The sequence below is a fragment of the Dendropsophus ebraccatus genome, chromosome 1 (assembly GCF_027789765.1).
Source record: "Dendropsophus ebraccatus isolate aDenEbr1 chromosome 1, aDenEbr1.pat, whole genome shotgun sequence".
Classification (NCBI taxonomy): Eukaryota; Metazoa; Chordata; class Amphibia; order Anura; family Hylidae; genus Dendropsophus; species Dendropsophus ebraccatus.
This window is the reverse complement of record NC_091454.1, coordinates 122378499-122392187: the sequence shown is the minus strand read 5'-3', so window position 1 is coordinate 122392187 and position 13689 is coordinate 122378499. Positions and strand designations below refer to the sequence as shown.

Genomic DNA, 13689 nt, shown 5'->3' with positions numbered 1-13689 from the left:
CACAAATTACTCATGAAATTTAGCAGAGTGGTCATGAATAAAATGATGCTATTTATCATGCATTAATGTTTAAATAGTTATGGGGGGGGGGGGGGGCTATTCACTATGTGGTCACTGACAAACTGGCAGAATACGTCCTCAAAATTGCACCTTACAGTATATTGGCTGGCTGTGTGTAGATATTTTAGGTTTCTGAGATCAGTGAGGAATGACAAAGAGAGATGCCCAGCGTTTTCCATTACCATTTTGGTGGTATCACTTATGTTTTCATTTATTTGAACTCCATGCTGTATAGACAAAATCTGTAAACCATCAGTAGTTTAATAACACAAAGGTACTTGATGGCTATTAACAGATTCAAATAGTCCGAGTATGAATAACTAATAGGTAAATAGTTATATGCAATGGCCTACAGGCAGTAATAGGGTATTAATGAGCTAAAATGATTCAGTATACTAGTGTGTATTTAAAGCATTTAACAGAGACATGTAATATAAATAGGTAGGTTGTGAACGTCATTTAGGTCAGCCGTCATTTTGAGGCTATATAACGGGCGTTATTGTACAATGACGGCCATTATTTGTGCTGTCACAGGTGTCATTGTAAAATAATGGACATTATTTGGCCTCAACATAATGGGCGTCAAATGGCCGAAAAAGAGGGTGTGTAAATATTAATATTAAAAATAGGTTAAAAATAAGCAAGTACATTAATTTTAGGGAGAACAGCTTAAAGGGGTAGTGCGGCGTTTAACTTTTAAGTTTTAACTTCTAAAACTTTGTAATGAGTGTTATTTACGTGAATGGCATACTTCCTTCAGCAGTGACACTCGCTGTGATCAATAATGTTTGACATGCCTAATAACCAAGTCCAAAGTTATCTTTCTTGACAGGTACTCTTTAACCTGTTTTAACAGTGTTTAAAGTGAATGTACCACCAGGCCCAGGCTGAAGCACTGGAGGCGGGCCGACCCACCCTTAGTGGGAGGAAACCCTAGTCCCTCTATGATAGGGTTCCATTGATTCTCATGGAGTCACGTCATGGAGGGGCTGGAGTTTCTTCCCACTAAGGGTGGGACGGCCGCCTCCAGTGCTTCAGCCTGGGCCTGGTGGTACAGTCACTTTAAAATAAATTGGCAGCCTATTTAATGCAGTAATTAAATTTATTAATTATATAGACAGTAAAAAAAAAGTATTCTTTATTTTAGTTTAGCAATTTATATAAACACATAACTGTCTGACATAATACAGCAAAGTATATGAAGAAAGGTAACAGCTTAATTGAGGCTAAGTGATATAACATGACATATTACAATCAGAACTGATGTATAACTGATTGCGACTCCAACATTCATGCGGGAAAGTGAGCGGTAGTGTGCCGAAGTCTATTGTATCGTGTGAGTCCTAAGTTGGAGCATTTTCATCCCGTTTCAGAGGTAAGGACATAGTTGCAGACCTTTGTATCCTCGGTCACTTCAAGAATTGTAATAACCCGCAATTAGGAGACAGACAGGGGGTGACAAACTGACTAACAAGAAAAACTTCAAGAGGGTGGGGCTATTTTTGATCATACACCCCCTGTAAAGAATGCACTATATATTCAATACAATTGTGTGAATTACATTTCTTCTCGTTCTTTCAGCATGGCTGTGGCAATTTTGTACGTGTTATTCAAAGCTTCAACCGAACTCATTTGTACATTTGTGGAAGTGGAGCCTTCAGTCCTATTTGTACATATGTGAACCGGGGCCGCAGGTCTGAGGTGTGGTACATGTTATGTTTCCCTTACTATATTGTTCATTTAAATAAGGACATGTATGTTTTTAGGATTTTGCCAGAAGCATGTATACAAAATAAAACCACTTATTTTTGGACAAGCTTAATGCAGTTGCATTTTAGCATTCATATTCCTAGTCTGATCATGGGTCTAGTGATGATAACTGAACACATCATAGGGATATTATACTGATCCAAAACTGACTTTCATATCCTTAAAAGTTCTGCCCAAGTTCTAGAGCTCATGATCATATAAGCTTGGATTAAAATTAGACCTTTTGCTATATTATTATCAATATATAGTCATTATATATTCTATGTGATCCTATATGCTTTTCTTCAAAATATACTCATACATTTTAGTGATTTATGATATTAAGTGAAAGGTTTTTGCTGCATTATAGCAGTTGAACCATAAATAACTGTTATAAATGTCTGATTTGATACCTTTATCTAATTTATTCACCATTGCTTATATAATGACAACATATTCTGTGGCGCTGCACAGTCTCTCTTTCTACCCCAGATATAAGTCCACTCAGTACCCAGAAAAAAAATCACACAGAAATTGCATTGTCCAAATATTGCCCTAGGGTTGATTTGAACTTGTGAACACATGTGAGCAGAAACTGTTTGGATGTACACAAAATATATATAGTTGTGGGGTAGACAGATATCAATGGTAGTGCAGGAAAAGCAATATACAGTAGACTACAAGTGTTACTACAATTTAATAAATAGACCATTATACAACTTAATATATAGACACACTGAGAACAGGGAAATCAACCTTACCCACTACTATACAAAAAAATACCTACTGCTTGGTTAAATAATGATGTCTTCCATTAGGAGACATTGGAGGCATTTACCAGTCTGCCTTCTGCGAGAATGTACTTCATGAAAGGTCACAGGAAGCATTCTTTCTGCACAGTCACGCTAAAAATCAAAGACGCTATTCATAATTTCATGAACAAAAGCCTATTTAAGAGCATGTGCTGCAGATTTGTTCTCTACAAAGTAGCAAATGGTGTTGTAATTCAGTGACGTTAAGTTAATTCTTGAGGGATTTCCATGTACTGATTCAGCCGATCATTGCTGTATGGCTATTTGTGCTCAAAGTCAAGATAAAAATTAAAAAGTAGTTATACAGCTCTTTTCTTATTGAGTTTAATTGGAACCTCCCTGACTGGTCCTTAGTCCAGTAACACATTTTCTATTATTTTCCAGGATCAAACATTTGTACTTGATTCCAAGAATGAATCTGGAAAAGGGCGCTGTTCTTTTAATCCGAAAGTGAACACTGTTTCTGTTATGATCAGTAAGTATTTATATCATGTGTACATTCATACCAATTGACATATTCTTAGGTTTTCATGCACAGGCACCTAGGTTATTTTATGTGTAATTACATCAAAATCTAAGACAATTACCAATGGCCAAAAAACACAAGTAGTACCACATATGAGAGGCCATATAGCTGCTTCATTTGAAGGATAAACGCTTGAGGATGATTCTAGCAGTGCCTAGTGACATGAGAATGTACCAGAGAATAGGGCCACCACAATGGGAATATTTAATACTTATTCTGTATATAGCAAATTAAAAAAGTTGTTATATATAGCCCCCCACACACACACACACACACACACACTTTGCCCCATGACACACATTGCATGTGCAGGATTTTCTCGTGTGTATGTATATGTGTAAGCATGGGTAAATAGGGTTCGAAAAGTGATTCTGCCATACCAAGCTCATATATAATTACCATACTGTTATCAAATAAAACGATGCACAAACCATTATCCACCCATATGTGGTACAGTGTTACATACCAGCTCTACACAGTCCCAAGGCTCAGGTGAATATAACATTACTAGACGAGCACATGCAAAAGATATGTTGAGGTATCAGCTCTTAAATGTATTATTTAGTCTAAATACTAATTTTGCACAGACATTGAGAACCATACAGCCTCAGGATATGTTCTGTACCTCAATGTATCGTGTCCATGTTATAGCTAAGAATAGATGTCTCACATTTTGCCATACTCTTTTATTTAGGTGTGACATTTAATGCATATGTTGTTTGAATTTATATTACGAAACCGTAATACCTGGGCATCTTAGGGCAAGAGATTCCTCAGAAATTGCCACAGGTTAAATGATAGTACATGCTTAGTCGAAATAGTTGTTGTCAGATTTGGATGGCTTCCTGCAATCATTCAGCACACTAGTATTTATCACAGTAATGTAAGATGGGTTATGTCCTAATTCAAAACGATTTGTATGGATATTGTAGATCTATGGAATCCTACCTGTGATTTTCCTTCCACAATATGTGCACCTTCATAGGCACATGGTATGCTGGGAGTTGTAGTGCAACAGCTACAGGACCCCAGCTGTCATTGCTATAGATGTTGTCACTTTTACCATAATCAGTGTTCATACTATCCTGCAGTTGCAGCCAAAATAGGAGACGAGAGATGCAGTAGCCACATGCCTCCCTCTGATTCTCAATACTCTGCACCCCAAAGGTTGTCAAGCTGGAGAGAAGTTATTTTCAATTCTGCCTGGAGATAGCCTATATAGGTGGTCTAGCAAACAGATTTTTCATTAATTTACTTTGTCCATACCAGAAATACATCATGGCACTGTGACCAAATATATCTGTTCCTTCTGATAAAATGAATGGGGCTATAGCATAATGGAATAACAACAGATTCTATGGACTTTGCCAAGATTGTTTTTTAACAATAATCATAAGATGCAAGACAATAGCGCAAAACGGGTACAGATTATATAGAAACTGTCTCACCCTTTTCACATTGTGTGATAGGTGTAAATAGGGCTTGTCTTCTCATTTCTGAGTGACACTAATAGTGTTTGGAACAAATGAGACGCCTGTTTGAAGACAAGTAATACTCGGCTCATGTTTATAGACAGATTAATCTTATATTATTCCTGGACTTAAAAATGGGTACAAAAGTTCAGACTCCAGACTGCACATGTGAAAAGATAGTCTGCTTAGTTATGTTATAAAATGTTAGCAGTGATATATATATATATATATATATATATATATATATATATATATATACACACATACACACATACACATACACACACACACACACACACACACACACACAGTTAGGGCCAGAAATATTTGGACAGTGACACAAGTTTTGTTGTTTTAGCTGTTTACAAAAACATTTTCAGAAATACAATTATATATATAATATGGGCTGAAAGTGCACACTCCCAGCTGCAATATGAGAGTTTCCACATCTAAATCGGAGAAAGGGTTTAGGAATCATAGCTCTGTAATGCATAGCCTCCTCTTTTTCAAGGGACCAAAAGTAATTGGACAATGGACTCTAAGGGCTGCAATTAACTCTGAAGGCGTCTCCCTCGTTAACCTGTAATCAATGAAGTAGTTAAAAGGTCTGGGGTTGATTCCAGGTGTGTGGTTTTGCATTTGGAAGCTGTTGCTGTGACCAGACAACATGCAGTTAAAGGAACTCTTAATTGAAGTGAAGCAGAACATCCTGAGGCTGAAAAAAAAGAAAAAAGAAAAAATCCATCAGAGAGATAGCAGACATGCTTGGAGTAGCAAAATCAACAGTCGGGTACATTCTGAGAAAAAAGGAATTGACTGGTGAGCTTGGGAACTCAAAAAGGCCTGGGCGTCCACGGAAGACAACAGTGGTGGATGATCGCCGCATACTTTGGTGAAGAAGAACCCGTTCACAACATCAACTGAAGTCCAGAACACTCTCAGGGAAGTAGGTGGATCTGTCTCTAAGTCAACAGTAAAGAGAAGACTCCATGAAAGTAAATACAAAGGGGGAGATTTATCAAAGGGTGTAAAATTTAGACTGGTGCAAACTACCCACAGCAACCAATCATAGCTCAGCTTTAGGCAGTGCTGAAAGAAAAGCTGAGCTGTGATTGGTTGCTGTGGGCAGTTTGCACCAGTCTAAATTTTACACCCTTTGATAAATCTTCCCCAAAGGGTTCACATCTAGATGCAAACCATTCATCAATTCCAAAAATAGACAGCCAGAGTTAAATTTGCCGAAAAACACCTCAAGAAGCCAGCTCAGTTCTGGAAAAGTATTCTATGGACAGATGAGACAAAGATCAACCTGTATCAGAATGAGAGGAAGAAAAAAGTTTGAAGAAGAAAGGGAACGGCACATGATCCAAGGCACACCACATCCTCTGTAAAACATGGTGGAGGCAATGTGATGGCATGGGCATGCATGGCTTTCAATGGCACTGTGTCACTTGTGTTTATTGATGACATAACAGCAGACAAGAGTAGCCGGATGAATTCTGAAGTGTACCGGGATATACTTTCAGCCCAGATTCAGCCAAATGCTGCAAAGTTGATCGGACGGCGCTTAATAGTACAGATGGACAATGACCCCAAGCATACAGCCAAAGCTACCCAGGAGTTCATGAGTGCAAAAAAGTGGAACATTCTGCAATGGCCAAGTCAATCACCAGATCTTAACCCAATTGAGCATGCATTTCACTTGCTCAAATCCAGACTTAAGACAGAAAGACCCACAAACAAGCAAGACCTGAAGGCTGCGGCTGTAAAGGCCTGGCAAAGCATTAAGAAGGAGAAAACCCAGCGTTTGGTGATGTCCATGGGTTCCAGACTTAAGGCAGTGATTACCTCCAAAGGATTCGCAACAAAATATTGAAAAAAAAACTATTTTGTTTGGGTTATGTTTATTTGTCCAATTACTTTTGAGCTCCTAAAATGTGGAGTGTTTGTAAAGAAATGTGTACAATTCCTACATTTTCGATCAGATATTTTTGTTTAACCCTTTAAATTAAACGCTACAATCTGCACTTTCATTTCAAATACAATGCGGTGGTATGCAGAGCTCAACTCGCGAAAATTGTGTCACTGTCCAAATATTTCTATATTATATATAATATATATTTGCACAGTAGGACTATTATCTAATATGAATTGTGCCTGCATGGCTGAAACTAATGAGTAAGACCAGTGCCCCATGGTAATATCCACAGATAAATGTAGTCATTTACATGACTGAACATTATTATGTCATAAAACAAATGACCAGCATTAAACAGTAATTGAAAGTTTGAGACCTGCAGCAATACTCCTACAAACACTGCTTTTTCTTATAATCATAGACTGGGTTTTCTTAAGGGAAAAGTGTCTGTTGCATATAATCTAGATAAATAGTATGGCTTTCGGATGATTTATGACATGGAGGATACATTGTTGTGTATTGTAAATCACTAACATGTTCCAACTTGTTTATGATATTTCTTTTCCACCATGTGCTATTCTGTAGATGAAGAGCTCTTTTCTGGAATGTATATCGATTTCATGGGCACTGACTCGGCCATTTTCCGTAGCCTTACAAAACATAATCCAGTGAGAACGGATCAGCACAACTCCAAGTGGTTAAGCGGTAAGGTTCTTTGGCATTTTAAGCCCATCATAAATGCTATTGTTACGTGTCACTTTAGATTTACTACTGTGATTTTTCACGGTGTGAAATTTTCAACACATCATGTACGGTTTACAATAAGACATGTCTGCACAAAGGTAAAGAGGGGCAGAAGTGTTATTATGAAAAAAAGTCTCACCAAAAAATATCAAAGAATTTTTGCATTACATTTTTGTAAAGACAACTACATTTACTACAACTACATTTAAGTAAAGACAACTATTTTCTATCTTATTGTTTCCCTATTGGCCCCTCCAGTTCTCTTCACATATGGCATGTATTGTAGTTACTGATGACACTGGAAAGAAAAAAATGTAGCTGTCAAAAAATGGAAATTGTCAAAGTCAAGTTAGAATTAGAGGTACAAAATTATATAAAGAATTAACAAGACCAAGAACGGTAACTAGAAGAATGTGGCAATTTCAGACACAAAGTACCAGATGGTTACTGGAGGAATGCTCATGAGGAAGCTGGGTCAGTAAATATAGGCCAAATTACATCATTAAAGGCCAAACAAGAATACAAACAGCTTAAAGGGGATGTCAGGGAGGGAAAGGCTATGTTCACACAACATTTTTCCTCTCCAGGTTTGAAAATTATAATTATCATTTTGAGGTCGAAATGACATCCGTCATTTTGCTGTTTGGTTGCCCGTCAGTGCAATTATGGTTGTTGGTACATTATTCTAATTTATGTGAATTAATTGGCCTTTGGGTGTGTCTTTAATTGAAAAGTCCATTGAATTTAATAGTAAAAACCATAAAAGGACGGAGAAAACAGAAAATCTGTATATGAACAACTAAAATATAATGTTTGCTGTTTACAAAAGATGCCAAAAAATAATTGTCATGATCATTATTTTGACGTCAGCGCAGACAATGTCCGTCATTTTATACACTGTGCATTGGACGCCCTTCATTCTATTGACTTCAATGCATTTTATTGAAGTCAATTAAATCATTGCAAAAACAGATGTCTTTTTATATAGAAAAAACGAATGCCTTTCCTCTTTTTTAAACGTAGTGTAAACATAGCCAAAGACTGCTAAAGCCTCCTCTTTTAGAGACATGGGGTTGTGACACACGGTATCCGATAGCTTTACAGTGTTGCCGCAATATCAGTTACATTGTGCAGCTATTGGTTTGCCAGCATGCAATGATCACCACTTAGACCAGCCCCTGAGGAAGTGAGAGCAAGGGATTAGAAGGCTTCAGCTATCTTCTGCTCCCTAGACAACCCCTATTACCACTTATACTGTTGCCATGTGGTCATTTGCCCATAAACCCATAGCAGTTATCAGCCTATAGCATGGTAAATGCTTTACACGCACAAAGTATCACGTGCACCCGCTGCCTGCACTGATACAAGATACGCTTATTACATGATGCTTTTAATACATTGATAGATTTTATCCTACAATGAATAAGTAACTATTAGTACTAAGGATGGTCCGAACCTGCCGAGGTTCAGGTTGGTATGAACCTGAACGCTCGGCATCAGGTTCCCGCTGTCTGGCCGCTCCGTGCAGAGGGTGGATACAGCGGGAGGACCGCCTGGAAAACTGGGATACAGCCTATGGCTATGGCTGTATCCCAGTTTTCCAGGCGGTCCTCCCGCTGTATCCACCCTCTCCACAGAGCAGGCAGACAGCGGGAATCATTGCCGAGAGTTCGGATTCGTACGAACCCGAACCTCAGCCGGTTCGGACCATCCCTAATTAGTACACACTAAGCAAATGTTTGTAAATATCTATAACATTTTATGTTCTAGAACCCATTTTTGTGGATGCTCAGCTCCTGCCAGATGGAACAGATCCAAATGATGCAAAAGTGTATTTCTTTCTCAAAGAGAGGTTGACTGACAACAGTGGAAGCACCAAGCAAATCCATTCCATGATAGCAAGAGTTTGCCCTGTAAGACTTGTTTTCTTCATCTACAGCAGTGACAGATAATGAAGTTCAATAATTACATTTGTCCTAAATGCATTTCCTTTTCATGATGATGCCTAGAATGAAGGCATGGATGCGTTCACCTAATGCTGTTCATGACTCTCTTCTTTAATGTCTAGTTATTTCCATCTGGACTATGTCCAAATTAATTACATTCAGGCTGGGTTCACACTACAAATATTTCAGTCAGTATATTTCAGTCAGTATTGCAACCAAAACCAGGAGTGGATTAAAAACACAGGATCTGTTAACACAATGGTGAAATTGAGTGGATGGCCGCCATATAACAGTAAATAACTGCCATTATTTCAATATAACAGCCGTTGTTCTAAAATAACAGCAAATATTTGCCATTAAATGGCGGCCATCCACTCAATTTCAACATTGTGTGAACAGAGCCTTTCTGTGTTTTTAATCCACTCCTGGTTTTGGTTGCAATACTGACTGAAATATACTGACTGAAATATACATATACTGACTGAAATATATTAATAAAAGAATATTACCAAAATAGAGAAAATAAATGCATTGCCAGAAAATAATGTTTTTTTCCATCAGATCACTGGTAAATTTTTACGTTTTTCTTTTTTATGATCATTTTACAAAAATATGGACAACTATGTGCAACTATACCATATAATGTTTATAAAGTCTTCTGACTTTTTATATGACATCTCAAAAGTTTAGACCCCACCAATTAAGACTTCAAAATAATATTAGCTACACTGTGTTCTATTAGAAGGATGTGGATGAATGAAATGACAAAAAGAACAGCTTTTAGCTTAGAGTTAGCTGCTATAATGTAAATATTCTCATTTACACTAGGTTATGCCATACAGTTCTTTTGAATACATCTTTATTAAATTGTGATATTTTTAAGCATATTCTTGCAACCCACCATCAGTTTTCATGAAATATTATGTCTTCTTTTTCTAGAATGATATTGGGGGACAAAGAAGCCTTGTTAACAAGTGGACAACATTTTTGAAAGCAAGACTTGTGTGCTCAGTAATGGACGATGATGGGACCGAGACCCATTTTGATGAGTTAGGTGTGTTGTCTTTTTTTATTTTCTCCTGGCATAAAAAAAACGGTATAATTTTCTATAGTGGTTTCAGCATTTGTACATAGCTCTATATTGTATGGGTATGCTATGTGGTAGTGTAAAACAACAATCGCTGAGCTCAAGGAGATCAGAAAAAAAATTAATGAAGTACTCATTCAATTGATACATTGCCCCCTAAAAAATTTGAATATGCAAAAAAATTGGAGCCTCAGTCACAAGTCTTAAAACACAGGAATAGCCAGATATCCCTCCTGGGATGGAAACTCGTTGCTAAAAGGTGTCTCCCAGTGTGGAGATCACCAAACCACCATGATACGTAACCCCTTAGCTCCCACTCTGTTGTGAGTATTAGGGCACAAGTAGGGAAATACCCCTTTTGTGTCAAAGTGTTACAAGGGTTTGCCAAAGCCAGGCATCCAGCCACAGATAGCTGTTTCGGCGTATTGCCCCTCATCAGTGTGAAGTGGGATTCTGGCTAACGGGGGCAATGATTAGTAGACCAACAAAACACAGCAATCACTGAGTTCAAGGAGATCAGCAACAAAAATTCAATGCCATACTCATTTGAAAGTCTTCGTTGATACATTGCCCCCTGAAAAAAATGAATATGTAAAACAGGGGTCAGTGGAGCCTCAGTCACAAAACACGTCTCAAAACACGGGAATAGCCAGATATCCCTCCTGGGAGGCAACAGGTTTCCTATCCAGGAGGGATATCTGGCTATTCCTGTATTATGAGACTCGTAACCAAGGGGACCCCAGTTTTTGCATATGTGGCAGTGTGCATCAGCCTTTATTACAGGTTTTACACTTTCAAATAGTCAAAACCATCATTTATTTTATTTGAAAGACCAAAAACCCTGAGGTTTAAAAAAAAAAAAAAAAAAAAAATTCCTTGAGGTTTTGTATATCTAAGCACAATAGAATTATGGTTTGAATTAATATTACTGACAATCAGCAGTATAAATTCCTTGAGGGTTCCTTCACTCTTTATTTCTTTTTTTCTGCATTTTTAAATGATTGTTAAAAAAAGTACCATACATGTCCAGGGCTTTTTATAGCGTATTTATAGTGTATTTAAGTATTTTTAGTGGTATTTTGTTATGTTTGTAACATGCATTTTTTTGTAGTGTTTTTCAAGTCATATAAAGACTGTGGGATACACAACATGAAAATATAAAATTATACCACAAACCGCATTGCATTGTGCATAGTACATTTAATATTTTACTTTAGACCTTAACCCCTTAAAGACAGAGCCAATTTCGATTATTGCACTTCCGTTTTTTTCCTCCTTGTGCTTAAAAGGCCATAGCAGTTGAATCACCTAGAAACCCACATGAGCCATTATTTTTGTGCCACTAATTGTACTTTGCAATGACAGGCTGAATTTTTTCATAAAGTACACTGCAAAACCAGAAAAAAAAATGTGTGGTGAAATTGAAAAAAAAACCCTGTATTATGTTTATTTGGGGGGTATTTTTTTACGCCGTTAGCCCTGAGGTAAAACTGACTTGTTATATATGTTCCTTAAATCGTTACAATTACAACGATATGTAACATGTATAACTTTTCATATATTTGATGGCTTGTAAAAAATTCAAACCATTGTTAACAAATATATGTTCCTTTAAAACCAGTCCATTCGCAGGCTTATAGTGCTTTTTTTCCTTTGGTCTATGGGTCTGTTTGGGGTGTCATTTTTTGCGCCATGATGTGTTCTTTCTATCGATACCTTGTTTGTGCATATGCGACTTTTTGATCGCTTTTTATTATAATATTTCTGGTTTGATATGACCAAAAATTTTCCACTTTGGGATTTTTTTTATGCTTACGCCTTTTACCGTGCGAGATCAGGAATGAAATAAAATAATAATTTGGGCGATTACGCTCTGGGCGATACCAAACATGTTTATTTATTTATTTATTTTTATTTATAACATGGGAAAAGAGGGTTGAACTTTTATTAGGGGAGGGGGCTTTTTATTAATAACAACACTTTATTTATTTTACACATATACTAGAAGCCCCCCCTGAGCGCGGTCCCGCTCTGAACTCCCCGAGGCAGCCGCACGGCGTAAATATACGCCCGCGGTCGTTAAGGGGTTAAAGGGAAAATAACAGCAGGTTAGAAGCATTTAACCCGTTGTTATGTGCCCATAGCTCAAAGGGCACTGAGGTAATTTTCTAACTTTGATCCTCAGCAGTATTTTCTGTAATTTCGTACATTATTTGATGTGTAAATGAGGCATTTTGGTGCACTGGGGGGCTACAACCACCTTCAGCGCCCCAATTCGCCATCCCACCCCTGCTAATAAATGTAGAGTCTCTGTAGTGGCATCACTCCAGCGCTCATTCATGTAGAGTACTGAATGAATATTCATTAGTCGGGTCTGAAAGTTGTAGTCCCGCCCCCAGTGCACTGAACTGCCTCATTAATATATCAAATAAAGTACAAATTTTCTGTAAACATCACTGAGGATTGAGGATGAAAGCTGGGTTTGCAGCAAAGTTTGCAAACAATAGCTTTGTTGCCAAAGCAAATTTTAGCAAGTATCATTTTAAAAATTAATAAAAACAGAGGTTTGCTCATCTGTCCACACTCCCCTGATGTCTTCTTCCAGTATTTTCAGCCACCAACAGCCCGATCAGGCAATCACTGATGAAGGGACAGTGCCGTGGCCACTAATTGAGTGGGCTGTCACTCTCAAGACACAAGAGTTATAGCCCGCTCAGCTAATCAGTGGCTCACTGGCTGTGGTGGTCTCCTTCAGTCAGTGATGGCATGTGCAAACTGGAAGTAGCTTAAGACCCTAAGGGAGTCCACCAGTGAGCATGGACAGGTAAGTATAGGCAAGCAAACTTTGTGAACCTCACTACAACAGCTAAACACCTGCATTTGTTTAGCTGTTTTAGTGTGGTTCTGTTTGTGAAGTATGCAAATTTTGTAGTATAAAATCATAAACCTCAGGAACTTAATTTTCCAAAGATTTGCTCATCTCTCTCACGTTAAGAAAATTACCTTAATTCTAAGCCCCCCATTTGCTATAAGGACACATCAGAAGCTTAGAGACTTCTAACTTGCTGTTAGTGTGCCTTTAATGTAACATCCGGTCACATTGGTTTTGGCCAATAAAAACACTTAAAAAAAAGCTGTGTGTCTAGCCAGCTAAAATATATATATATATATATATATATATATATATATATATATATATATACAGTGGTGCCTTGGATTACGAGTATAATTTGTTCCGGGACCGTGCTTGTAATCCAAATCCACTCTTATACCAAGGCAAATTTTCCCATAAGAAATCATTGAAATGTAGACAATTGGTTCCACACCCCAAAAATCATTTTATAATCATTATAGCAGCAGTGTGTATAGCTGAGT

At 37.6% G+C, this 13689-nt stretch overlaps 1 protein-coding gene across 1 annotated transcript in view; it reads left to right on the top strand.

The window, feature by feature from the left end:
* Positions 1–13689, top strand: part of SEMA3C (semaphorin 3C) — a 135092-nt gene that overhangs the window by 79957 nt on the left and 41446 nt on the right. Inside the window, exons 5-9 of the mRNA XM_069978277.1 lie at positions 1642–1761; positions 3006–3096; positions 7123–7242; positions 9052–9194; positions 10167–10281. Of these exons, the coding sequence (XP_069834378.1) occupies positions 1642–1761; positions 3006–3096; positions 7123–7242; positions 9052–9194; positions 10167–10281 (589 nt within the window). The remainder of the gene's footprint in view (positions 1–1641; positions 1762–3005; positions 3097–7122; positions 7243–9051; positions 9195–10166; positions 10282–13689) is intronic.